The sequence below is a fragment of the Ursus arctos genome, unplaced genomic scaffold (genome assembly GCF_023065955.2).
Source record: "Ursus arctos isolate Adak ecotype North America unplaced genomic scaffold, UrsArc2.0 scaffold_24, whole genome shotgun sequence".
Taxonomy (NCBI): domain Eukaryota; kingdom Metazoa; phylum Chordata; class Mammalia; order Carnivora; family Ursidae; genus Ursus; species Ursus arctos.
Genome location: NW_026622919.1, coordinates 34,268,216 through 34,293,772, shown reverse-complemented (window position 1 = coordinate 34,293,772; position 25,557 = coordinate 34,268,216). Strand labels below are relative to the sequence as shown.

The following is a 25,557-nucleotide window of genomic DNA, read 5'->3' as shown; positions in this document are numbered from 1 at the left end:
TTTTAAAAAAGTGTTACTTCTAACCTAAATACCAGAAAAAGCCAAATAAATTATCATATTACAACATTTCTTGAGCCTGTCAGAGGCAACCAAGTAGCCTGACATCCCAGGAAGGACAGATTCCTCCAAAACACAGGAAACATGAATTGCCTCTCCAAGAGCAGAACATGGGAAGAAGATGCATCTGTTATGCACACGAGTAAGAAAAAAAATCAACTAAAATTTTAACAAGTCTATTTTCTGTTTCTATAGAGTTGGCTATTCTGACCACTTCATACAAATGGGATAAAAAAAAATGGATCTTTTGTGTTTGACTTATTTGACTTAGCATGTTTTGTAGGCTCGTCCATGCACATGTCAGAAAACTTCATTTCTTTTTATTAACAAATAATATTCCATTGTATGGATTTACTCTATTTCGTTCAGCCAATGGACATTTGACTTGCACAATGAAAACTAAAAAACGTTAAAAAAAATTAAAAATCTGAATGTGAAAAGTTCCTAATTTCATAAGTCAGAAGACTTAAAATATTGTTAAAATGGTAATACTTCCCAAACCAATCTACAGATTCAATGCAACACCTATCGAAATCCCAGGTGCCTTTTTTGCATAAATTGACAAGATGATCTTAAAATCCGTATTCGAATACAAGGGACCTGGAATAGACACAATGACTTGAAAAGAAGATCAAAGTTAGAAGAATAACATGTTTTGGGGATGCCTGGGTGGCTCAATCGGTTAAGCATCTAACTTTGGCTCAGGTTATGATCTCGGGGTCCTGGGATGGAGCCCCACATCAGGCTCCTTGCTCAGCAGGGAGTCTGCTTATCCCTCTGCTCCTCCCCCTATTTGTGTGCTCTCTCTCTTAAATAAAAAAGTAAAATCTTAAAAAAAAAAAGAAAAAATGTTTTGACTTCAAATCTTCAACAAAAGTAGAGTAATCAACACAATGTGATACTGATGCAAGGAGAGACACAGATATCAATGGAACAGAACTGAGAATCCAGAAATAAAACTTTATGTTTATGGTCAATTGACTTTCAATAATTTTAACAACAGTGACAAGACAATTCAATGGGGAAAGAAAAGTCTTTTTAACAAATGGTTCTACAACAGCTGGAGAACTACTTGCAAAAGAACAAAGTTGGAATCTTTATCCCATACACGAAATTAATACAGAATGGATGAGACCTAAATTTAAGAGCTAAAACTCTTAGAGGAAAACAGAAGAGTAAATCTTTATGATTAGGGTTAGGGTTAGGCAATAATTTCTTTTTCTTTCTTTCTTTCTTTCTTTTTTTGACAATGATTTCTTAGATACAATACCTAAAACACAACGATAAAAGGAAAAACAGGTAAACTGGACTTCACCAAAATTTAAAAGTTTTGTATTTCAAAGGCTACCATCAAGAAAGTGAAAAGACAACCTTAAGAATGGGACAGTACATTTGCAAATCATGTATCTTATAAGGGACTTGTATCTAGAATATATAAACTCTTACAACATCTTTATTTTTGGTCCAAAGAGACAACTGAGATATTCTGACTTAATTTTTTCCCAGTACCATGAATTACATTGAGACTGACAGTTTTGACTTTAAGAAAGGAGGTGAAGGGAGACACGGGCTGAAGGCAGTATATATTTGAATTTGGAATATTTTAATTATTATGGACTCAGAGGACCCTCCCTCAACTGCTAACTTATATCATGTCATAAATTGCTAGTTATATCCTAAAATAAAATAAATTCTAAAATGTTATATACAAGCACTTAAGACAAAAAGATTGAAAGAAATAGGAAGATGAACTCACACTGAAACAGAAAACCCAATAAATAGTATTAAGAAGAAACTGTCATAAATCTGAAACAATGGCAGAGGTATATAATTTTACAAAAAAATACATTTAAGAGAATTAATGCAACACATATCTCCACCAAAAAAAAGATAAAGATTAAAAATGTAAACTCTATATTATGTAAACCACAGGTTCAAAAGCACACAACCCGTGTTAGAAACAGAAACTGTCACTAATTAAGAGTGGTGAATTACGATTCTTTGTAATATACTAAGCTTAAAATTCCTGTAATTTTCAGTGTTTTATTAACATTTTCAGTGTTTTATTCTCATTTCACATTTGGAATGACATAAAGCATATCTGCGTATATAGCTATAAAATCGTTAACTTACTATTTTTAGAAAGGGTACATTTATATCAACTTAGGACATTTTCTCTCTCCCTAAAATTTTTAGTAGAAATTAAATAAGTCTTTACAGGTTCCAATAAGCTAGTGTTTCATTTACAATATTTAATTTTATAGAATTAATTTAATTAGGTTTTGCTATATGGAAAGGTTTTCTTTAAAACAAAATTTGTAAAACATACTCCAAACATAAAATGTATATGTGAGTGATGAAGTTTATAAGAATAAGAAGTCAGTCATACAAATGGTCCCATGGTTACAGTCAGTGATTATTAAAGCTCAGAAGTATAAAAGCAGCAGAACTGCAGATCTGTGTTACTCCCACTTGGCCTCTAAAAACACAGCCATAATGACATCTAAAACAAGACCTATTTACCTACTCAGCAAGAAAAAGAACTGTGGGGAAGATTACACCCATTAAGACCAGAAAGCTCCTCAAGAATTCAGATTGGTGGATAACCATCTCAAAGGAAAACCTAGAATATAAAGATTACCTCAGCAACTTTTGGAGGCACTCCATCCCCAAGCACTTCCCTGATGAAGCAGTGCTGGCCCATATAGTAGGAGAGTCCACAGGTCCTCTTAAAGGCATCTTTCAGTCGTTTCAGCTCTACATCTGTAACTGCAATTCAGAAATTGAAGAGGTAAGAAACCAGAAAAGAAGTCTTTCAAAATCTTCATTTTTTAAAAATAAGTGTTAGCAAGGATGTGGAGAAAGGGAACCCTTGTGCATTGTTGGTGAGAATGTAAATTGGTGAAGCCACAGTGGAACATTCTGGAGGTTCCTCAAAAAATTAAAAACAGAGGGGCGCCTGGGTGGCACAGTCGTTAAGCGTCTGCCTTCGGCTCAGGGCGTGATCCCGGAGTTCTGGGATCAAGCCCCACATCAGGCTTCTCTGCTAGGAGCCTGCTTCTTCCTCTCCCACTCCCCCTGCTTGTGTTTCCTCTCTCGCTGGCTGTCTCTGTCAAATAAATAAATAAAATCTTAAAAAAAAAAATTAAAAACAGAAATGCCGTGTGATTCAGCAGTCTACTTCTGAGTATTTCTCCCCCCCACACACACACTTCTGAGCATTTATCCAAAGAAAACAAAAACACTAATTTCAAAAGACAGATGTTCACTGCAGCATTATGTACAATAGCCAAATTACGGAAACAACCTAAGTGTCCATTAATAGATAAATGGGTAGGGGGCGCCTGCATGGCTCAGTTAAGCAGCCAACTCTTGTCGGGCTCTGTGCTCAGTGTGGAGTCTGCTTGAGATTCTCTCTCTTCATCTGCCTCTGCCTCTCCCTCCACTGACACTTGCGTGCTCACACTCTCTCTCAAAATGAATAAATAAAATCTTAAAAAAATAGATGAACGGATAAAGATATATATATGTACATGTACATATATATATATGTATATACACAAACACACACATACATATATATGTAATACAGAATATTACTCAGAGATGAAAAAGAACAAAATCCTGCTATTTGTAACAACTTGGATGGACCTAGAGGGTATTATTCTAAGTGAAATAAGTCTGACAGGGAAAGAAAATACTGTACGATTTCACTTATATGTGGAATCTAAAAAACAAAACAAAACAAAACGGAAACAGACTCATAAATACAAGTCTGGTGAATGCCAGAGGAGAGACAGGTAAGGGAATGGATAAAATAGGTGAAGGGGATAAAGAGGTACAAACTTCCAGTTATAAAGTAAATAAGTCATGGGGATGTAAAGAGCAGCACTGGGAATATAGTCAATAATATTGTATTAACCTTGTATGGTGGCAGATGACAACCATTTCATAATGTCTATAAATGTTGAATCACTATGTTATATATCTGAAACTAATATTATATTGTATGCCAACTATACTTCAACTTCCTTTGGGATAAAAATTATATTATTTGTACTCCTTGAGCACTTATCTATCCATGTGGAGGACAGTCCCCAAGTCAGGCTTAGATTTTGTCATCATTTACAAAGAAAGTAATCTATAAATTAGTTATTCTAACACCCTAATATTTTTAGACACCCACTATTAAAAAAATTATCAAGTCATTACTTTAGGCATTTGGAAGACTTTTTTTTCACCAATGAGAACAATGTCTGTCTACAAAGGACAAGAAAAATACTTTTTAATATTATGCAGTCAGTTCAAGGATCATAACAGACGCACAGAAAACGTACCTTTACCCCAAGGAAAGAGAAGATTCTGAACAGAGAGGATGATTACATAAAAATCTAAAGGCTAACCAAAGCAAAAGAGACAAGGGCATGCCAGGCAGAGATGACAATTACAAAGTACAATGATGAATACAGAGTATGGAACTGTATGTTACTAGAAGAAAATAAACAAGGCAGGGAGTGGTAAATGATAAACCCAGGGTGGCAGTCATTTATTTGACCAAGTCACAGAAATTCTGTTCTGCCATAATAAGGAAGGGATAAAGTCAGACACAATTCAGATACAAATTCCAAGCAGAGAGGAAAGAAGACACAGTCAGAAACAATTCAGACAGTCCATTCTACTAGTACTGTAGAGAAGCAAAAAGTAGACTAATACAAGAAGAAAAGGAGAAGCTAAATCTGGGAAATGTCTACAAAGAAAAGTCAGAACTTAGAGCCTGACTAAGAAGCAATCTAGCATAATATTCAGGATTCTAGTCAGGGAAACTTGAAGGATGGTATTATCATGTAGAAAGGGAATGTAAGAAAAAGATAAGTGAGGAAGAAAAGATGATAAACGCCAGTAAGGATATCCCGTATACGAAAAACCTTGGGGAAATTCAGTGGGTTTTTACAATTATGAGTGTAAAGCTTAGGAGAGGTTTGAGGAGAGTCATCAGCACCTAGGTGGCAATTAAAACCATAAATAAGAAGAACAATGAGTCAGAGAGGAACTGTAAGAAACCAATGCTAACAGCATCTGCAGACAAAGAATAAATACTCTAAGAATACTGATAAGGAACAGTTAGATCAGGGAAAACAAGAAAGCACAGTCTCCAAAGGACAGGAAAAAGGGACTGGCCTACAATCTCGCATAAGGCAGAAAGGACCAACAAGACTGAAGAGTCCTTGGTACATATCATTCAAAAAATGTTTGTAGTAGGGAGAGAAACATGGGTTTGACAATTTGTAGGGCAATGATAAAACAATAAGAACCAATACTTGAATAAGTAGCTAGAGAAAACTGTGACTACTACATGCTTAATTCATTAAAAATTGGAGTCATACTATTAACATCCTCAATATGCTCATTTTTTTCCTTATAAGAATGCAAAAGTGAGGGGTGCCTGGGTGGCTCAGTCGGTTAGGTATTGGACTCTTGAATTCAGCTTGGGTCATGATCTTGGGGTCATGACATCAGGCCCCGTGTCAGGTGGAGGCTGCTTGAGATTCTCTTCCTCTCCCTCTGCCCCACCCCTGACAAGTGTGCTCTCTCTTAAAAAAAAAAAAAAAGGGGGGAATGCAAAAGTGAAAAACAGAACAAAGCTCATCTCATAAACTATAGTAATGGAAAAGAAATTACTTCAGCTACTGGAATACATAGTTCTTCAAGATGTCTAATTTTCATTAACAGCTTTACTAACAAATTAGAACGTTCATAGTCTAGTGGAAGAGACAAGAAAATCAATCATTGGGGTATAAAATGATAATCTCTTACACTGTTGGTTACAGATCATTTGAAGGACTGTTTGGTAGTATGTTTAAAAAACAGCAGTCTGATGACTAATGAACTTACTCGTTTATAACATGAGAAAATGTATGTAATAAGCTTTTTAAATCATTAATAAGAAGTAAATGATGTCCATCAACACAGGACAGATTGAATAAGTTACTGTATAGGCTTGAAATAGAGTATCAGACACTAAAATACTGTCACAGATCCATACTAACTGAAAATAAACAGCATTTTTATTTATTCAAAATAAACAGACTAACAATGGGTTCATCTGTAGACAAGGAGTACCTACATAAAAGTGTTCTCTTTTATACAACTGAAACTTTGAAAACTTTAAAAATAAAAATTTAGGAGGACTGCAATCCCAGCTGGGCCATTCCTTTATCCTTGGAGGCTTCTATAAGATGGCAGTTTGAAGAGTACATACCTTATAGGGTGGTTAGGAGGATTCTGTTTACTAATGCAAAGTGCTCAGAACAGTGCCCGAGTTATAGAAAGCTATCTAAATGTTATTGTGGCTGTCATCATCATATCTGTGAGATGAGAATAGTCTCCTATAACTGTTGTGAGAATAACAGGAAATAAAATGAAATTACACCTTAATACTTCCCATATATGTCTTCACATAGTTTTGTTTAAACTAAGGTGCCTAATGAATATAAAGCATATAAAGCTCAGGTCTAGTACATCCAAACATTCAATAAATGGTAAATATTTTAAAAATTAAATAACAAAAATAAAAATTTAGGCAGATGGAAAATGGACTAGAATCAAGCCTGGTAAATTTTAAAGTAGGAAAACATAACATTAATGTATTTACTTTAGCTTTAGAAAGAAAAAATTTCAGGTAAAAAACGGAAAACTGAACACATTAAAAAAAATTTTTTTTAATTTATTTATTTGTCAGAGAGCGGGAGAACACAAGCAGGGGGAGCAGCAGGCAGAGAAAGCAGCAGGCTCCCTGCTGAGCAGGGGCCCTGACACATAACTCGATCCCAGGACCCTGGGATCATGACCTGAGCCAGAGACAAACACTTAACTGACCAAGCCACACAGGCATCCCTGAACACATTTTTTAAAAAACCTCTTCTCTCAGTGCAGCTGGGTGGTTCAATTAACTGCCTGTGACTCTTGATTTCAGCTCAGGTCATGATCTAAGGGTCGTAAGAGTGAGCCCCACATGGGGCTCCATGTTCAGAGTAGATCCTGCTTGGGATTCTCTCCCTCTCCCTCTGCCCTTCCCCCTGCTCACACTAGTGCTCTCACTGTCTCTCAAATAAATAACTCTCCAAAAAAAATATATCTTCTCTCTCTCTAGACTTCACTAAAATTATAGCAAGAATAAAAAAGGATATAAACTCACAAGGTCAAAGAGAAGAGAAAACTGAAAACCTGAGAGTCAAATTCTTCTGGTGACCATTAAGTGTCTGGAGGAGTGGTGACTGACCTAAACAGACCAAAGAACTGAAACCTAAGCACCAGCAGTTGAGAAATACGAACAAGAAGCAAACCAACTTACCTAATTTACCCTATCCAGAGCACCCAAAAAAGGCTCAGGAACTGATGGTACCAATTACCACCAAAGGTGGGCGGGGGCAGGGGTTGGTGGTAAAAGGTGGGCATAGAGAGAGACTGACTGGTTGAAAGTCTATATGAAAAGTGGTTAGACCCTCAGGTCTAACCTTGAAGCATGATGCAGTCAGGCACCAGCCGCCACTTACTCTCACATAAACCTTTTAGATGTACATATATATTAAAAGAACAGAGATACATTCTCTGGAGAATCTGAGGTAGAAAGGCTCCATACATGGAAACACCAGGTTTAGCTGAGAGCTGTAAGAATAATGAGGTATGAAAAAAGGTAAAGATTAAGTGAGCATTTGTATCCACTGTCCTACTGAGACATACGTATCACCTAGACAGAATAAACAGGATTCTTCCTCAAAGAAAAGTAAATGATAGCAGAATAAATGCCTACTGCTACTGACATGGAGTGAGAGGAGACTCTCTATTCCCCACTTAAAATGGCTGGGTTCCCAACTAACTACCCAACAAGAAAATCCACAAGTCAACAAGTGATATATTCAAACACATAAGTCTTTCAATCAATCTTTTTAATGCACACTTTTAAAAATAAATGGGCAGTTTGGCAGTTCTTATAAAGTTGGGCATATACTTATTTACCCTATGACCCAGCAATTCTATTCCTTGTTATTTACCCAAGAGAAATGAAAATACTGTACAGAAATATACATAGGAGTTGTATTAATAATAGTCGAAACACTAGAAACAACTCTTTTGTCCATGCAAAGACGAATAAAAAAAATATGGTATATCCATACAATGGAATAGTATTCTGCAATAAAAATTAAGAAACTGATTCATGCAACAACATAAATGAATCTCAAAAATGATACTGAGCAAAAGAAACCAGACACAGAAGAACATATACTGTATGACCGCATTACATGAAAGTCTTAAAGAGTCAAAACTAGCTATGGTGACAAAGACAGCGGTTGACCAGTGGTGGAGTGAAGGGTGTATGGGTAGAAATTACGGAACAGACCTCAAAGAGGGAGGAGGGAACTCTTCTGAGGTGACAGAAATGTTTTATATAGTTGCCTGGGGTGGCAATTACACAAGAGAATACATTTGTCAAAACTAATTAAACTGAATACTTAAAATCTGTGCATTTTATTGTATGTAAATTATATTTCAATAAAGTGGACCTTTAAAAAATGAATGAACAGTCAAAGAACACCAAATATTGAGGAAGATTCCAACAAGGAAGGTACCAAAACAAATAGGGGTTAGCACGGTGAATAGAAATAATGAAGAAAGAAGGAAAAAAATACTTAAACCTCCAAATACTCCTAGAGAAGGATAAAAAGAAAATTATATCCAAATAAGTACTATAAAACACACTAATGAGAAACTAACAATAACCTCTTGGACCCTTTCCCAGCCAGCCATAAGAGAATGTTCTACATCAAAATAAGGGGATAAACAAAAGAAAGAAAAGCGATCTAGGAAACACTGACTCTAGCATGAGAGAGGTAAAGGACCCAGGCTGATTATGATATGACATCCCAGGATGACAGATACCCAGTAGCACCAGAGGACAGGACCAGATTAGAAAGAAGAAGGGCTCCAAGAAAAAAAAGAAGAGCAGGACGGTAAACCAAGTGATGCATCAACCACAGTGGGGGAACAGCTTTAAGAGGTATTTCACCTTCAAAAAATAAATCTCAAGGACTAGTTTTACTTCAGGTTTTTCTTAACAACCTAAAAAAGAGAAGAGAAGCATTTCAAAGTACAGTCGACCCTTGAACAATACAGGCTTGAACTGCATGGGTCCACTTATACTAAGTGGACTTTTTTCAATAAAGACATTGAAAAATTTTTTGAAGATTTGCAATTTGAAAAAACAGATGAACTGTATAGCCTATAAATATCAAAAAAAATTGAAAGGTATGTCATGAATGCATGAAATATATGTAGATACTTGTCTATTTTATCATTTACTACCATAAAATATACAAAATTTATTAGAAAAAGTTAAAATTTATCAAAACCTATACACTTACAGACCGTACATGGTGCCATTCCAATCAAGAGAAATGCAAACAAATATAAAGATGCAGTATTAAATCATAACTGCATAAAATTCTGTAGTACGTACTTTTGATTGTTAATAATTTCGTAGCCACCTCCTGTTGCTATTACAGTGAGCTCAAGTGTCAGAATGTCTGCTTAAAATGCTGTATGATGTTAATCATTTCTGCATGAACAGTTCATCTCTCCAGTAAATTGCACATCACGGTAAAAAGTGATCTCTCGTGGTTCTCACGTATTTTTTATCACGTTTAGTGCAAAGCCATAGCCTTAAATAACACCAGGGGACCCATAGGAAGTGTCACTAGTGATGCTGGAAGTGCTCCCAAGAAGCAGAGAAAAGTCATAACGTTATAAGAAAAAGCTCAATTGCTTGATATGTACCACAGACTGAGGTGTGCAGCTGCGGCTGCCCACTATTTCAAGATAAATGAATCCACTGTAAGGACCATTATTTAACAAAAAAAAAAAACAAAAAAAAAAAGGAAATTCATGAAGCCACCACCACATCTGTGCCAGCAGGAGTGAAAACCTTGTACTTTTTGTGAAATACCTTTTTATCTTGTACTGAAAAGGCAGCTTTTATGTGGGTGCAGGTTGTTAATAAGAAAAAGGCGTACCTGTAGATTCTAATATGATTCAAGAAAAATCAAAGTCATCAGATGACAACCTGCAGCAAAAGGAAGATGAAGGATCTAAAGCAAGCTGAAGAATTTAATGTCCACAAAGGATGGTTTGAGAATTTTAAAAAGAGGTTTGCCTTAAAAAACGTCAACAAGAAAAGCAGCTTCTGCTGACCAAGAGGCAGCAGATGAATTCCCAGACACCATTTAGAAAATCACTGAGGAGAAGGATATCTGCCTGAGCAAATTTTTAATGCAGATATAAGTGTCCTATCCTGCAAAAAAAAAAAATGCCACAAAGAACATTTATTAGTAAGGAAGAGAAGCAAGCACCAGGATTTAAGGTAGGAAGAGAGAGACTAACTACACTGTTTTGTACAAATGCAGTTGGGTTCATGATCAGGACTGCCCTTATCTCTAAAGTTGCTAACACCTGATCCTTGAAGGGGAAGGTAACATCAGCTGCCAGTCATTGGGTTGTACAACAAGAAGTCTGTAGACAACGAGAACCCACTTTCTAAATTGGTTCCATCAATGCTCTGTCCCTAATAGTCGGAAGTACCTTGCCAGTAAGGGTCTACTTTTTAAAGTTCTTTTGATTCTCATCCTTATTAAATTTTGAACACTGGACCCTGTAGCCAGGACTGCTATTGCTGCTGCTCCTGACAACTGGACAACACTACTGCCACTCATACCACCTGTGCCAAATGCGTTCTGCACAGTTCCAGCCTCTGTATCACTGTGTCCTGAATCAAAGTCTGGCACTGAGTGGTGGAGCCATAAGCAGCCATGTCCAACTGCAAGAATGTCTGGGAAATTGGGTCTTCCCCACTAATGGATGGAGGTGGTCTCCACCCCTATCAAGACTCTTAAAAAAAAAAAAAAAAGACTCTTTAAGTGTGAAATCCCTTTACGTAGGAAAAGGGGTACAAATTCTGGGGGTGGACATTGTGGTTGAGGAATGGAAAAACAATGACAAATTTTAATTTTTGGAGCAGTGACCTCAGACTAGAACTTTACCTGGTACACTGTAGACACTCAAATTTGCTTAGATGAACGAGTGACTACTAAATCACATTTTTCAAATGAAAAAATACTTTTGATATTGAACAATGCGCTTGGCCACCCAGAACCCCATAAGTGCGACAACAATGGTATCAAAGTGATCTACTTGCCCCAAACACAATGTCTCTAATTCAACCTCTATCAGGGGGTCAGGTCATAAGGAGCCTTAAAGCTCACATGTGGTACCCTATGGAAAGGACTGTCAATATTATGCAAGAGAACCCCAATAAGAGAGAACATTATGAGAGTCTGGAAAGGTTAAACCACTGAAGATGCCATCATCTTTACAGAAAAAGCAATAAAAGCCATCAAAGCCTGAAACAGTAAATTCCTGCTGGGGAAAAATGTGTCCAAATGTTATGCATGCCTTCACAAGATTTACAACAGAGCCAATCGAGGAAAACACGAAAGAGATTGTAGATATGGGTGGGGGAGGGGGAAGGTGGGGGAGAGTTTCAAGATAGGGATCTTGGAGAAATTCAAGAGCTAATAGACGCCACACCAGAATGCAGAACTTGATGGAGACAACACGATGGAGATAACTGTTTCCAAACCAGTGCCAGATGATGAGAAAGAAGATATAAAAGCAGCACCAGAAAACAAATTGACATTAGACAATTTAACAGAAGGATTTAAATCAGTCAAGACTGTTCTGAATTCTTTTATGACCTGGACCCTTCTATGATACGGGCACTGAAACTAAAGCAAATGGTGGAAGAAGGATTGGTACCATATCATGCTGACATCTCTATATTACGTTTTTAGAAAAATGAAAGAGCAAAAAAGTCAGGCAGAAATTACAATGTATTTCCATAAAGTTATACCGAGTGTGCCTGCCTTTTCTGCCTCCTCTTCCACTTCCTCCACCTCCTCTGCCTCTACCACCCCTGAGACAACAAGACAACCCCTCCTCTTCCTCCTCCTTAGCCAACTCAATATGAAGACAATGAGGAAGACCTTTATGACAATCCACTTCTACTTAATGAATAGTAAATAATTATATGTCAAAGTTAAAAAGCTTATCTCTTGCGTATGTGTGTCTTTGTGTGAAAATCTAGTAACTGTATGGCAAGAACTGAAGATGTTTTTGTGTCATATCTATTCCTCGTGTAGAACATCGTGTGCAAAACTCATATGGAAGTGGATAGCCTATCTTTATGTATGCATAAAGTGAATGATATTTCATATAAAAACAATAATGTGTAAGTTTTCTTACTGTTTTATAATTTTTCTTTCAAAGAACTATGTTGCTGGTACAGTATGCCTCTCTCTCATAATTGGAGACACTGCATTATCAGACTATAATCACAGGTATTTTTTTTAAATATGACAATGTATTATGAAAATGACTAATGTATGCCATGAAAACTGTATAATGATTCATTCGTTAGAATGAATTCATTAGCCTAGGCTACTGTGAAACAATTGGATCAATAACACCAGGCTACCACGAAGCAATCATAGTGCTGCTGCTTCATTATCAATGCATGAATTGTTAAGCCTATAAATAAATATGAATTTTTTTCACATTATCTTTTCATTTTCGATGCCTAATGTTAGTAATACATGTAACATCAACAACGTTTTGTATTATATATGAAAATATTGATGTAGGTACTCACAGATGATTCATCTTGTAAACATACGACACAAACTTGGGATATCAATAAAAATAGTACACTGCTGTAAATGTATTTCCTCTTCCTTGTGATTCTTAATAACATTTCTCTAGCTTACTTTAAGAATACAGTATATAATACACATAACATACAAGATATGTCTTCATTGACTGTTTATGTAATCAGTAAAGCTTCCAGTCAACAGCACGCTATTAATTGTTAAGATCTGGGGGACTCAAGGGCACCTGGCTGGCTCAGTCGGCAGAGGATGCAACTCTTGATCTCAGGGTCGTGAGTTCAAGTCTCACGTTGGGCCAAGAGATTACTTAAAAAAAATTTTTTTTTCCAGGAATCAAAAGTTTTATGTGAATTTCTGACTGCCCAGGGGGTCGGTGCCCCTAACCCCTAAGGGTCAAGGGTCAACTGTACACCTGTAACATTCTGTCATGAGAGTTAAGAAACCACCCAGAATCTTATTGAAAGCTATATGGACAGAACTATAATCCCTCCTCAAACCGGAAGTGTGAACAGAAGACGACAACAAGGAAACACCAAAGGTAAAGAAAGTAGGGCTAAATTTTTTTTCTCATATCAAAACAGATTCTCAGGGAAATTTAACACAAATCTCATCCAACAAAAAGCCCTGGTGACCTCAAGATATCTCAGTTTTTAAAATATTCAACTGGGGGCGCCTGGGTGGCACAGTCGTTAAGCGTCTGCCTTCGGCTCAGGGCGTGATCCCGGCATTCTGGGATCGAGCCCCACATCAGGATCCTCTGCTAGGAGCCTGCTTCTTCCTCTCCCACTCCCCTTGCTTGTGTTCCCTCTCTCGCTGTCTCTCTCTCTGTCAAATAAATAAATAAAATCTTAAAGAAATAAAATAAAATATTCAACTGGTAAGAACTAGCAATTCACAATCAAATATCAAGATCTGGTAAGAAAAAGAAAGTACTTGATAATCACTTTCTGATTGTAGCACAGAAGTAAAAGCAATTACACAGAAAGGGCCAATACTGGACCAGAGATAAACAAAGATTATGGTATTCACTACTGAAACAGAATCCTTCCAGTAAGACCATCCTGAAATGCAAAACATAAAAATTAAAATATTACAAGCTACTGAGCCCTTACTTATCATATGCCCAAATACTGTGCTATGCAATGCGGAACACAAGCCTAATAATAATCAACTCTACCCTCAAGGAATTCACGGCTAAGAGACAGACTCATGAATAAATAATAACAATATAGTAAATGTAAAAGACATAGCTGGACTCAGAGGAAGAACATCTAAAAAGAGAAGAAGAGTGCTCTAAAACTACATTACCAAATACAACTTACAGCAAAACAGACAACTAGCTATATCTAGTGATTACTTCCATATACTTTCTATAAATGTCTCCGTATTGTGAATTCTTCCTACATTTGATCATGTATAGCATGACATTCTAAAAACCTATCTGACCTATAATAAACCTAATACAGCAACTTATCAACCTAAACAACCTAATCACCAGTTATAATCATGTTTTTAAGAGAAAATTGTAGTATTCTGTGATAAGATTTACAGGTTACACCAACTGACTGGGACTAATGTGGCTGGACTTGAGTTAGCTGTGATGAGAAGGAGAACACATGACTAACTTCTGGAATTCCACATGTGCTCTCCGGCCATCAACCTCCTCATCTAGATGGGAAAATGAAAAGCCCTCAGACATAAATAGGGCTAGCCACAGATTTGTGCTTCCTGGATACCCTCCCACCCCAGATTTTCCCATCCTTTCTCATCATTTGGTATTCTGACTAGGCAAAGGCAACAGTGTACTTTGGTGAGCTAAGGGCAGGATGCTGAATTCACTCCAGGCAGCAGTCTAGGTCCTGCTGAAGGACTACGTATCCAGGGCAGTGGGTGCTAAGGAGAAACCTGTGCTTCTTCAATACTCTCCACTATTTCTGAACCACATTTCATCTGATCCTTTACCAACACTACCAATACAAAGTATCTAAAATAAATGAAAATACATGCATAATTCCAACTGAAAAGGCCAGAAACATTAGACATCTCCCTCACACCTGACTATTCTCAGATCTGACACTGGAAAGAAATGCTTTATGAATAAAAATATTCTGTGGCTCCTTTGCTAAGGAATAAAAAGTTCAAGCATACAGGAATTACTGGAGATAGTAAAGAATGATAGTGCAAAGCTCAAAAATCAAATACCTACAGGGAGGAGGAGGGCAACCTAAGTGACAAAGTGGTCCAGGTGGGGTATGTGGAACCCTAGAGAGCACATATCCTTCTATAGGGGTAGCTGCTACTAAGTTCCAGGCATTTGCTACAATGTAGCAACAAGGAAACCAAGAATACAGTGTGTGTGTGTGTGTGTGTGTGTGTGTGTGTGTGTGTGAGAGAGAGAGAGAGAGAGAGAGAGACAGAGAGACAGAGGAGACAGAGAGACAGGGAGAGAGAGAGACATGGAAAGCTCTCTACTTTAAAAGCACTGGCAACTAATTTTTTTAAAAATTTAAACAACATGCGGTCTCAATATGTCCAGCCAGCTGCCAGGTTAACAACCTCTAGCCATTGGTTAAGGGCACAAACAAAATATATATGTGTTTAAATTGAACAAAGTCACTTACTAGCTTTGAGAACACGGGCAAGTTACTAAAGATCTGTGCTTACCCTTCTGTAAAATGGACATATATGTGGACTTGAAAAAGATGGGAAAATAAAAGATGCTCAGTAAATGACAGTCCGGGAGGAGGGGATTTCTAGTAGTAATGAGGGCGTACCCTGTTCATTTTCTATTCCTAACTCAGGAGAAAACTGTGAAAATGAGGACTGGAAAAAGGAGGTAAAAAGCCAAACAAACAATAATACATATTTCTGCTCTACCCTCTTTCCTCCTTACCTACAGACCAGTACTGCCAATCCCAGCCAACTCACCTACCACCTAACACTGGAACAAAGGGGAAGGAAGAAAAAGAAAGAGAGCAGAAGAGGAAGGAGGGAAATACCAAGAAGGAGGCAACTTCTGTAGCTCTTGACAGACAACTTAGGGGAAGAGCATTGTCATTCACTGTAAAGTACATATTCAAACCACTGTACTAGATTTAAGCATGAGTGCTGCTTTACCCAAAGCCAAGTAAATCATATTACCATGAGTATTCATCAACACTAGAATATATAAAAAGGTCATTAACATTCTATAAAATTATAAACAAAATCATCCTCCGTAAAGCAAATTTTGCTATCAACATTACATAAAAGAAGCAAGTCAGGAGTCACTTGGTATTAACAGATCAAAGGTTCAATCTGGTAAATCAGCTGTATTAACTGGCTACAGGTTGTGCTAAATATGATATTTACTCAAAGCACGGATACATTCACTTGCTATACTTTATCTACAAAAGCTCCTAATCACACAAAAGCTCCTTGAACTAAAGTCACCAAGAATTCAACATGTACTCATTTTAAAAATAAGACTATTTCGTAACAGATTAAAGAATGGGGCTTCTTTGATATAACGCATACATACAACACAAGACTAATACAGAGTTCACTAAATCTAAGACTTCTCTAGAGGATATTTTTTAATTTGTTTTTAAAATACAAACAAGAGCAGAAAAAACATTTCACAGTTTTGTTTAGCGTTTCTAGTTACCTAGTGATCCAAACATATTCTGAGTAGCCTATATGAAATATCATAAAAACTAAATAGATGTGTATTTCACCTAACATATATAATTGGCAACAGTGTGTTGGGTTCCATGGGGGATACAAAGATAAAGTATTGTCCTTGGTAGGGTTTTTTGTTTTTGTTTATTATCTTGGTTTTAAAAGCTTAAAATCGGGGCACCTGTGTGGCTCAGTCATTAAGCATCTGCCTTCGGCTCAGGGCGTGATCCCAGAGTCCTGGGATCGAGCCCTGCATCGGGCTCCCTACTCCGCTGGGGGCCTGCTTCTTCCCCTCCCACTACCCCTTCTTGTGCCCTCTCTCTCTGGCTGTCTCTCGCTCTGTCAAATAAATAAAATCTAGGAAAAACAAAAATAAAAAAAATAAAAGCCTAAAATCTGTCAAAAAATACTTCAGTCTTATTCTGGTCAGAGTGAAAGAAGAAAGAAGGTATAAACTTTTTAAAATGGGAATTCAAGGAGCGCCTGGGTGACTCGTCAGTCAAGCCTCTGCCTTTGGCTCAGCTCATGATCCCAGGGTACTGGGATCAAGTCCCGCATTGGGCAGGGAGCCCATTTCTCCCTCTGCCTCTATAGTTCCCCCTGCCTGTGCTCCCTCACTCGTTCTCTTGCTCGTTCTCGCGAGTAAATAAAATCTTAAAAAAAATAAAATAAGGGGCAGCTGGGTGGCTCAGTTGATTAAGCCTCTGCCTTCAGCTCGGGTTATGATCCCAGAGTCCTGGGATTGAGTCCCACATCAGGCTCCCTGATCGGCAAGGAGTCTGCTTCTCCCTCTGCTCTTCACCCCACTGTGCGCTCTCTCTCTTAAATAAAATCTTTAAAAATAAAATAAAATAAAATAAAATGGGGATTCAAATCTGGAAGCTACTGAAAGACTAAATTTGATATAAGAGTTCTATTAAGTGCTCAGTGTTCATATTGACACGACATATTCCACACTGAACAAGTTTACATTTTGAAAAAGAAAGCCTGGAGAGACATACATCGGCCCTCATACAAACCCACCCCTCCTCATTTTATTTCATTTTCTACTAACAGAGGAGAAGGAAGAAGGGTCACTGGACCTCAGTTTGAGATTTCCAACATTATGGAAAAATATTTACCAAAATGCCTACCATCTATCTGCTCCCTGGACAAAGAAATGACGCAGGCAAGAAAAAGAAGACAAGACTGAGCTAAGGGAGGAAAACAGAATAAGGAAGTTAACAAAGTTAAAGAGAAAGATTACACAGAACATATTAGACAAGGAGGCAAAGGAAATCAAATACAGTTCACTGGTATATGGAATTAAAAGTTGAAATAAGACTGTCACTTCTGCTGTAGTCACAAGCCTGCCCAGATTCAAGAGGAGCAACCACATATCCCACTTTTCGTGGGAGAAGTGTCAAAGGCATATTGTAAGCAGCAAGTGGGATAGGAGATACTGTCATAACCATCTTTTAAAAATATAATCTGCCATATAATGAACACTAAATATTTGTATCAGTTTTTCTTTTTTACATAGCCACTTGAAGAATTCAACATCATATATTCCCCTTTTAAATATTTACAAACCTTTTCAAGACAAGTTACATACATAGGTACTAAAGAAAATAGTACTTGGCAAAAAAGAAGTGCTACTGAAGAAGTCAACCATACCACTCTCCTTCAGGAATACTCAACCATTATAGTAAATTACCTCTAGCCAAAAATGGAGCTAAACTAAAGATTTAAACTTAGAAGCTAACATCTTAGAAAAGGTACAAAATTGAAAGGGAGAAGACAGAAGAAAAAAGCATGTCATCTGCTACCCAACTGGGAGAGATCAAAATCCCATCTGTACTACACCTAAGGGCACTATTTCTGAATTTGGAAGTAACCTAGTCTTTAAGAAAAAAAGGGAGGGAAAGGAGACTGTGAATTACTTCTTCACAAAGAAGTTCAGCATCTAAGATCTACGGAAGGAAGGAAGGAAGGAAGGAAGGAAGGAAGGAAGGAAGGAAGGAAGGAAGGAAGGAAGGAATGGAGGGAGGAAAAGTAGTCCCAGGCAAGAAGATAAGAAAAAGTAGGCTAGAGGCTAGCTTTGAGTGACTCCCTGATCTGAGGCTCTAGGGTCTGACTATCTAGAGCCTTTCTTCCTCAGTTTAAATGAAAATTTTCTCTTTTCCCTTACTCAGCATGACTTCTATAATGAAGTATGACTTAGCAAGGCAATGGATACACTGTCCCTGGAAATGAAAATCAAAGATGAAACAGAGCTAAAGTTATAATTATTTTGTCATAGATTTTTTAAAAGGGTAAGGGGAAGCATAATCTGGAAAAAAAAAAACCCATTTACAAAAAATCATTTACAAAGCAGAGCTATCAAGACTAATTCTAATTTTGTTTTAAGCAATAAGTACCTTCAAATCATTCAACTAGGGATATCAGAAATCTCCCTAATTACCATTTTAAAGTTGTAGTCTGTATATCCTAAATACTCACTATCTGCACTTCCTAGAGGCAGCTTTTAACTGCACGTGGCCTAGAAGCATAACATTCTTTTTTAAAACTGTGCTTTTTTAAACTGTGAGAAAACTGACTTTTCTCAAGTCATTTATTAAATGCTACTATGTGTCAGTCACTGTAAAGATGAATAAGACATAGTTCATACATTCTAATACTTCAAATTTCAGCAGGGAAGATTGGCACACAACCAAATAACCATTATACCAGATGGGAAATGTTACGGTGGAGGTATTAAAATGGAGTCCCAAAATAGGGAGTGATTCATTCTGAGTTGGTGATTAAGAAAGGCTTCTTGAAGTGAAGGGGTTCACCTGGCCAAAAAAAAAAAGTCCAAAGGGTATTCCATGCAAGGAAAACACATATAAAAGAATAAAGTTGCACAGATAATCAGGGAACTACAAGTAGTTTGATATAAATGGAGTCTAGGGTGCAAGAAGCAGAGCTGCAGGAAATGAGATTGGAATGATAACTGGCAAATACACAGAACCCTACTTTATTCAAGGTGATAATGTTCCCAGCTAAAAAAAAAAAAAAAAAAAGCTATACTTTCCAGCTTCCCTTGCACCTAGAAATGGCCAATGAAATGTAACGAAATTGCTAGAGAGTAAGACTCCTTAAAAAGCTCCAGATAGTTAGCAATGAATGTCCTTTTGCTTTCGTCTCTTCGTCCCACCTGGAACTCAGAAAGCAATGGCTGCCTCTCCTGCAGCTTACACTACAAATGAACCTGAAGTTATAAACCATACACTAAAGATGGTAAAATCAAAAAGTCAGAAAAAGCTTAGAAGACTATGAAATTACCATACGACCTCTGGATAGCCTATCTCTAGATTTGTATGTGAGAAAAATAAACTCTGAAATCTTATTTAAGAAATTTTCTATTTAGGGGTGCCTGGGTGGCAGAGTCGTTAAGCATCTGCCTTTGGCTCAGGGCGTGATCCCGGCGTTCTGGAGTCGAGCCCCACATCAGGCTTCTCAGCTAAGAGCCTGCTTCTTCCTCTCCCACTCCCCCTGCTTGTGTTCCCTCTCTCGCTGGCTGTCTCTCTCTGTCAAAATAAATAAATCTTTAAAAAAAAAATTCTATTTAGGGGACACCTGGGTGGCTCAGTCAGTTATCCATCTGCTTTTGGCTCAACTCAGATCCCAGGGTCCTCACTGGGCTCCCTGGATTGGGCTCCCTGCTGGGCAGGGAGCCTGCTTCTCCCTTTGCCTACCACTCCCCCATTTGTGCTTGTGCAATCTCTGACAAATAAATAAACAAAACCTTAAAAAATTTTTTTTTTCTGTTTAGGGGTGCCTGGGTGGCTCAGCTGGTTAAACGTCTCAGGTCATGGTCTCGGGGCCTCTCCCTCCCTCCTGTGCATGCCCTCTCTCTCTCTCTCTCTCTCAAATAAATAAATAAAATCTTAAAAAAAAAAAAGGAAGAAATTTTCTGTTTAATATTCATTCAACCTTAATCCTAACTAATAGAGGTATCAGGTCCAAGTGTATGGAAGAACACTCTAAGCTATTTCTGAGTTTTAAACAAATACGTAATGAACAGATTTATGTTCACACTCGTATTCAGATGTTGAAAAGATTAAAAAGAGGCCACATAGGCAGCACAAAGACCAGCTGAGAAGCAATTCCATTAGTTCAGACAAGAGATGAGGGCTAAATGGCAGATTCAAGAGACATTAAAATTGACTAAACAGGGTTCAACGGGTTCAATGGATAATTAATTAGCTGTGAAAGGACAAGAAAGAAAAAAGATCTAAATGTCTGCTTGGTCTTAAAATGTATTCAGTGTCATCAATGAAGATAAAGTCTATATAAGAATTTGAATATTTTACATGGTATTTACATTTCTGTTGGGGACTAAATGTATGTGTCACTCCCAAAACTCATACGTTGAAGCCCTAACCCCTAGTATGGCTGCATTTGGAGTTAAGAATTATCGTTAACTGAGGTTACAAGGGTAGGGCTGATAAGATTAGTATCCATATAAGAAGGAAAGCCAGAGAGTTTGTGTTTCTCTCCCCACTCCCTCCTCCCTGCACGCAAACCGAAGAAAAGCCATGTGAAGGCTGAGAGAAGGGAGCCATCTGTAACTCAAGAAGAGAGTTTTCACCAGAAACCAAACCCTGCCAGAACCTCAATGTTGGACTTTCCAGCCTCCAGACCTGTGAGAAAATAGATTTCTGTTGCTTAAGCCATATAGTCTATGGTATTTTGTTATGGCAGCCTAACGTAATACAGAATTTGGCATTGAGAAGTTGGGTGCTGCTATAACAAACACCTAAAAATACACAAGTGACTGTGGAACTGGGTAACGGGTAGAGGCTGGAGGAGTTCTGAGGTGCATGCTAAAAAAGGCCTAGAGGCACCTGGGTGGCTCCGTTGGAAGAGCATGCAACTCTTGAACATGGGATTGTGAGTTGGACCCCCAGTGGGTGCAGAGATTACTGAAAGAATAAATGAGCTTTATATATGAACGGCCTAGATTGCTGTGAAGGGATTATTGGAAGAAGTATGGCCCTCAGAGGTGAGAAGTGAGAAGAGGTGAAAAAGGTGAGAGCTCAGAGAGAAGAAAGCCACAGAAGGTCCCTATTATCCTAAGGAATATTTAAATCAGGAACAGAAATGTTGGTTAGGAATATGAACATTAAAGACCATTCTGGTAAGATATCAGACGGAAATGAGGAACATGTTATTGGAAACTGAAGGAGAGGTGATCCTCGCTTAAAAAAAAAAAAAAAATGCAAAGAGGGGCACCTGGGTGGCTCAGTTGGTTAAGCATCTGATTCTTGATTTTAGCTCAGGTCATGATCTCAGGGTTGTGAGATGAAGCCCCATGTCAGGCTCCACGCTCAGCAGGGAGTCTGCTTGAGATTCTCTCTCCCCCTTTCCCTTGGCCCCTCAAATTGCAAAGAACTTGGCTAAACTGTGTTCAGATTCTAGTGGTTTTGTAGAAGATAAAACTTTGAGTGACAAAATTGGGTGTTTAAATAAAAAGATTTCTAAGCAAAGTGTTGAAGACTTGTTTTGTCCTTACAGCTTTTAGTAAAATATGAGAGAAAGAAATAAAATGAAGGAACTGTTAAGCAAAAAAGACCTAGAACTTGAAGATTTGGAAAATTCTCAGCCTAGCCATACTGCCAAAAATGATAAAGCTTATTCTGAAAAGAACACTAAGGGTGTGGCTAAACTACTATTTGATAAGGAGATTAATATGGGTGTGAGCCACAAATTTAATCAACCACCTCAGCTGAAGCCAGGAATAAAGACGGGATAATAGCAGCAGAAATCCAGCCAGCAGAGACACTAAGGAGAACAGAAAAAAAATGGTATGGAATGAAAGACAGCTGCCAGAATTCTGGGATCCTATAGGATGAGATAACAGAATTATCCAGCTTCGAACTCCCGTCATCCTTCAAGAAAAGGGGAGACTGACCCCAAAGGTGATTCAGAGATGGCAGGGCTGCCACTCCCACCACAGGTCCAGAGGGCAGGTCTGGTTCCTCCTCAGTTTCAAAGGTGAAGCCTCCTTGGTTTGGGATAGGGAACCAAGACGCCACCACCCAGTGCCTTAAGAGCAAGGCCATGGCCCGGTACCTGGGAGCAGGGCTGCTCCACAGAACTATGAGAATGGCACTGACTCCCCATTGGGCCTGGAGGGCAGTGCGCTAAACCAAAGAGGATTGTTCTCAAAACATAACAACTAATGGAATTTGCCTTGCTAAGTTTTGGACTTGCTTGGAACCTTTGCCTCTTTCCAAATTCTCCCTTTTGAAATGAGAATGTCTACCCTATTCTGTCCAACTATTGTATTTTGGAAGCACATAACTTTGTCTAGATTCAGGTTCAAAGCTGGAGAGAAATTTTTCCTCAGGATAATCATATCTCCAGTCTCACCTATGCCTGGATTTAGAGGGTCTTTAGATGAGATATGGGCTTCAGACTTTAGAGTTGATACTGGAATGAGTTAAGACTGTGGGGGCTGTTGGAATGGAATGAATGTATTTTAGATGCAAGGAGAATATTAATTTGGAGAACCAGGGGTAGAATGTTATTGACTGAATTTATATGTCCCCAAAAACTCATGTTGAAGCCCTAAACCCCTAACAAGGATGTATTTGGATCTGGGAAGAAATTAAAGTTAACTGAAGTCTTAAAGCTGGGGTTTATTTAAAAAATAAAAATTAAAAAAAAAAAAACTTTTCTAAAAGGACACCTAGCTAGCTCAGTCAGAAGAGTGATCACGGGGTCATGAGTTCAAGCACCATGATGGGTGTAGAGATTACTTAAATTTAAAAAAAAAATTTTTAAAGTTTTTTTAATAAATAAATAAAGGTGGGGTCCTGATCAGATAAGACAAGACTAGCATCCTTATAACAAAAGACACCAGAGAGTTTGAGAGTTCAGGCACATGGAGGAAAGGCCAAGTAGAGACTCAGAGATAAGGCAGCCATCCACAAGCCAAGAAGAAAGCCTTCACCAGAAACCAAACCCTGCCAGAACCTTGATCTTGGACTTTTCAGCTTCCAGAACTATAAGATAATTAATTTGATTTTTAAGCCATCCAGTCTATGGGATATTATGGCAGCCAAGCAGATGAATACAATTTGTATAGTATCACTAATAAAGAGGTAAATTATTCCACCTTTCTGATTTAGATAGGAGATGCTACTTAAATGGCTTTTGGGGGGTCATATGAAGAGATTAAAACTTGCTGTCCCTAAAAGGAAAATAAAATATGTACTTTAATGATGGCACCAAAAAACAAACAAAAAAATCATAGTGTAAAAGAAAGAACGGTATAATGCTCATCTCTCCTACAATTGGGGGGGGGGGGGGCTTTCTATAACAGTAGTTATTGACCTCTTTCTGTGGTGACAGGATGGATGTTTTCATTTCATGGGCATTCCCTGAACCCTAGCTATAACTATACTCTTTATTTCCAGTAAAGAAATCATATGCATATGTGAAATACACGAACTTTAATCCACTTTTGTAAAGGTAGGCTTCCCCCCCACCAAAGTTCAGTACTTCATATTACTCATTAAATGGCTATAAAATATTTCACAACAGGCATGGTACTGGTGTTCTATAGTCCTATTATATGCTGCTTTATACTGTAACTTTTTTTCCAAAGGTAAAGGTTAAGTCTTATCTCTCCAAGTAGATTTTAAGTCTCTCAAAAGCAGGGATGAGGTAATCTATTTCTCTCTCAGAGAGCCAAGGCAGTGTCTTGCATTCAGATTTATGCTAAAATACAGGAGTTGCTGTTTTGACAGTTTGGTTCCAAAGGCATGGATAAAAATTTAACGACATCTGAATCAGAGGATAACCACAGAGGTAAACAAACACTGGGAAATATGCTTTTCGCTGCTAAAGTAGGGTGAGAATTTCCAATCACAGAAGCAGCAAAAAGTGGAATGTAGCAAAGAAATCACAACCAACATTAATTTATAAATGTGCTTGGTGAATTTACCTACCAAAAGACTCTCTAGCAGGCTACCTATAGTAAAAGCTACTGCAAAGTCACTTCAGGTAGATAATAAAGGGTATCCTAGATGGAACATCTGGGAAAAGAGGCAGCCTACTAACAGCAAGTTTTTTGCCACTAGTGACTTTCTCAAGAACACAACTTCACCAGAATTTCAGAATGAATCTCTGGCTAAATGATTTAAGTTTTTTTCCTCATGAAAGGGGGCAAAGTTGAAAGGTTGAACTCACACATACTCATAACCTTTAATCAAGTGGCACAAAACTGAAAATTCTGAAACTGGTATTTGTTCTATAAACCAGAATCTCTAACAATATAAACAGATTGATTCCTTCATAGTAGACTTTCATTTTTATCCTACATTGGTTAGTATATATTTAAGGATTAACAAGAAGTATACAAGGAAATTACCTCTAAATAATTAGACAACGTAAAAAAAATTTAGTAATTGTATATTTATTCTAAAAAGATTAAAGGACTAATGAGAGCCACAGTTTTCCACAGTACCTCCAGAAGGTGGGGAAGAAGTTCCCAATTTTTATAAGTGAGGCCAAAAGACTAATTTGGCTAATCAAGGACAGTGCTAACACTGTAACTACTGACTGTGATCCCTAAGGAACATTACCTCAGAAAAAGTAATGGCTCACAGGACTTATAACAATGTTTATACAAATTGTTTCTGTGGTCGATAATGGTAGATTTGGTTCTGGTTGTACCTGTGAGCCCCAAATACAAACTCTTATTGTAGTTTAAATTCAGTGAGCTTTATACCTATTCTGAATTCTGTTCATCAAAATATAAAAAGCAAATGAGATCATTAAAATTCCAAGGCTAAGACCCCTGGTCAAACCAAGAAGCAATCATAACAGATTCAAGAGTATTAACTACATTGCTTCTGAACATCTATACCTTCATGTCTTGGAGAGTGATCCCTAAGTATCAGGCTCTTCATCTTCCTTGAAAGCATGCATTAGAAAGAGCCCAACTGAGAGACACAAAAAAAGACTTAAATGAGCATTTCATAAAAGAGGATAACCAAATCAATAAACATTCAATGAACATTAGAAGAACATC

General features: G+C 37.7%; 1 protein-coding gene across 2 annotated transcripts in view; it reads right to left on the bottom strand.

Moving 5' to 3' along the window:
• Positions 1-25,557, bottom strand: part of USP32 (ubiquitin specific peptidase 32) — a 197,259-nt gene that overhangs the window by 135,513 nt on the left and 36,189 nt on the right. For both annotated transcript variants that reach the window (XM_026517507.4, XM_026517508.4), the window contains exon 2: positions 2,699-2,826. In XM_026517507.4, the coding sequence (XP_026373292.2) occupies positions 2,699-2,826 (128 nt within the window). The remainder of the gene's footprint in view (positions 1-2,698; positions 2,827-25,557) is intronic.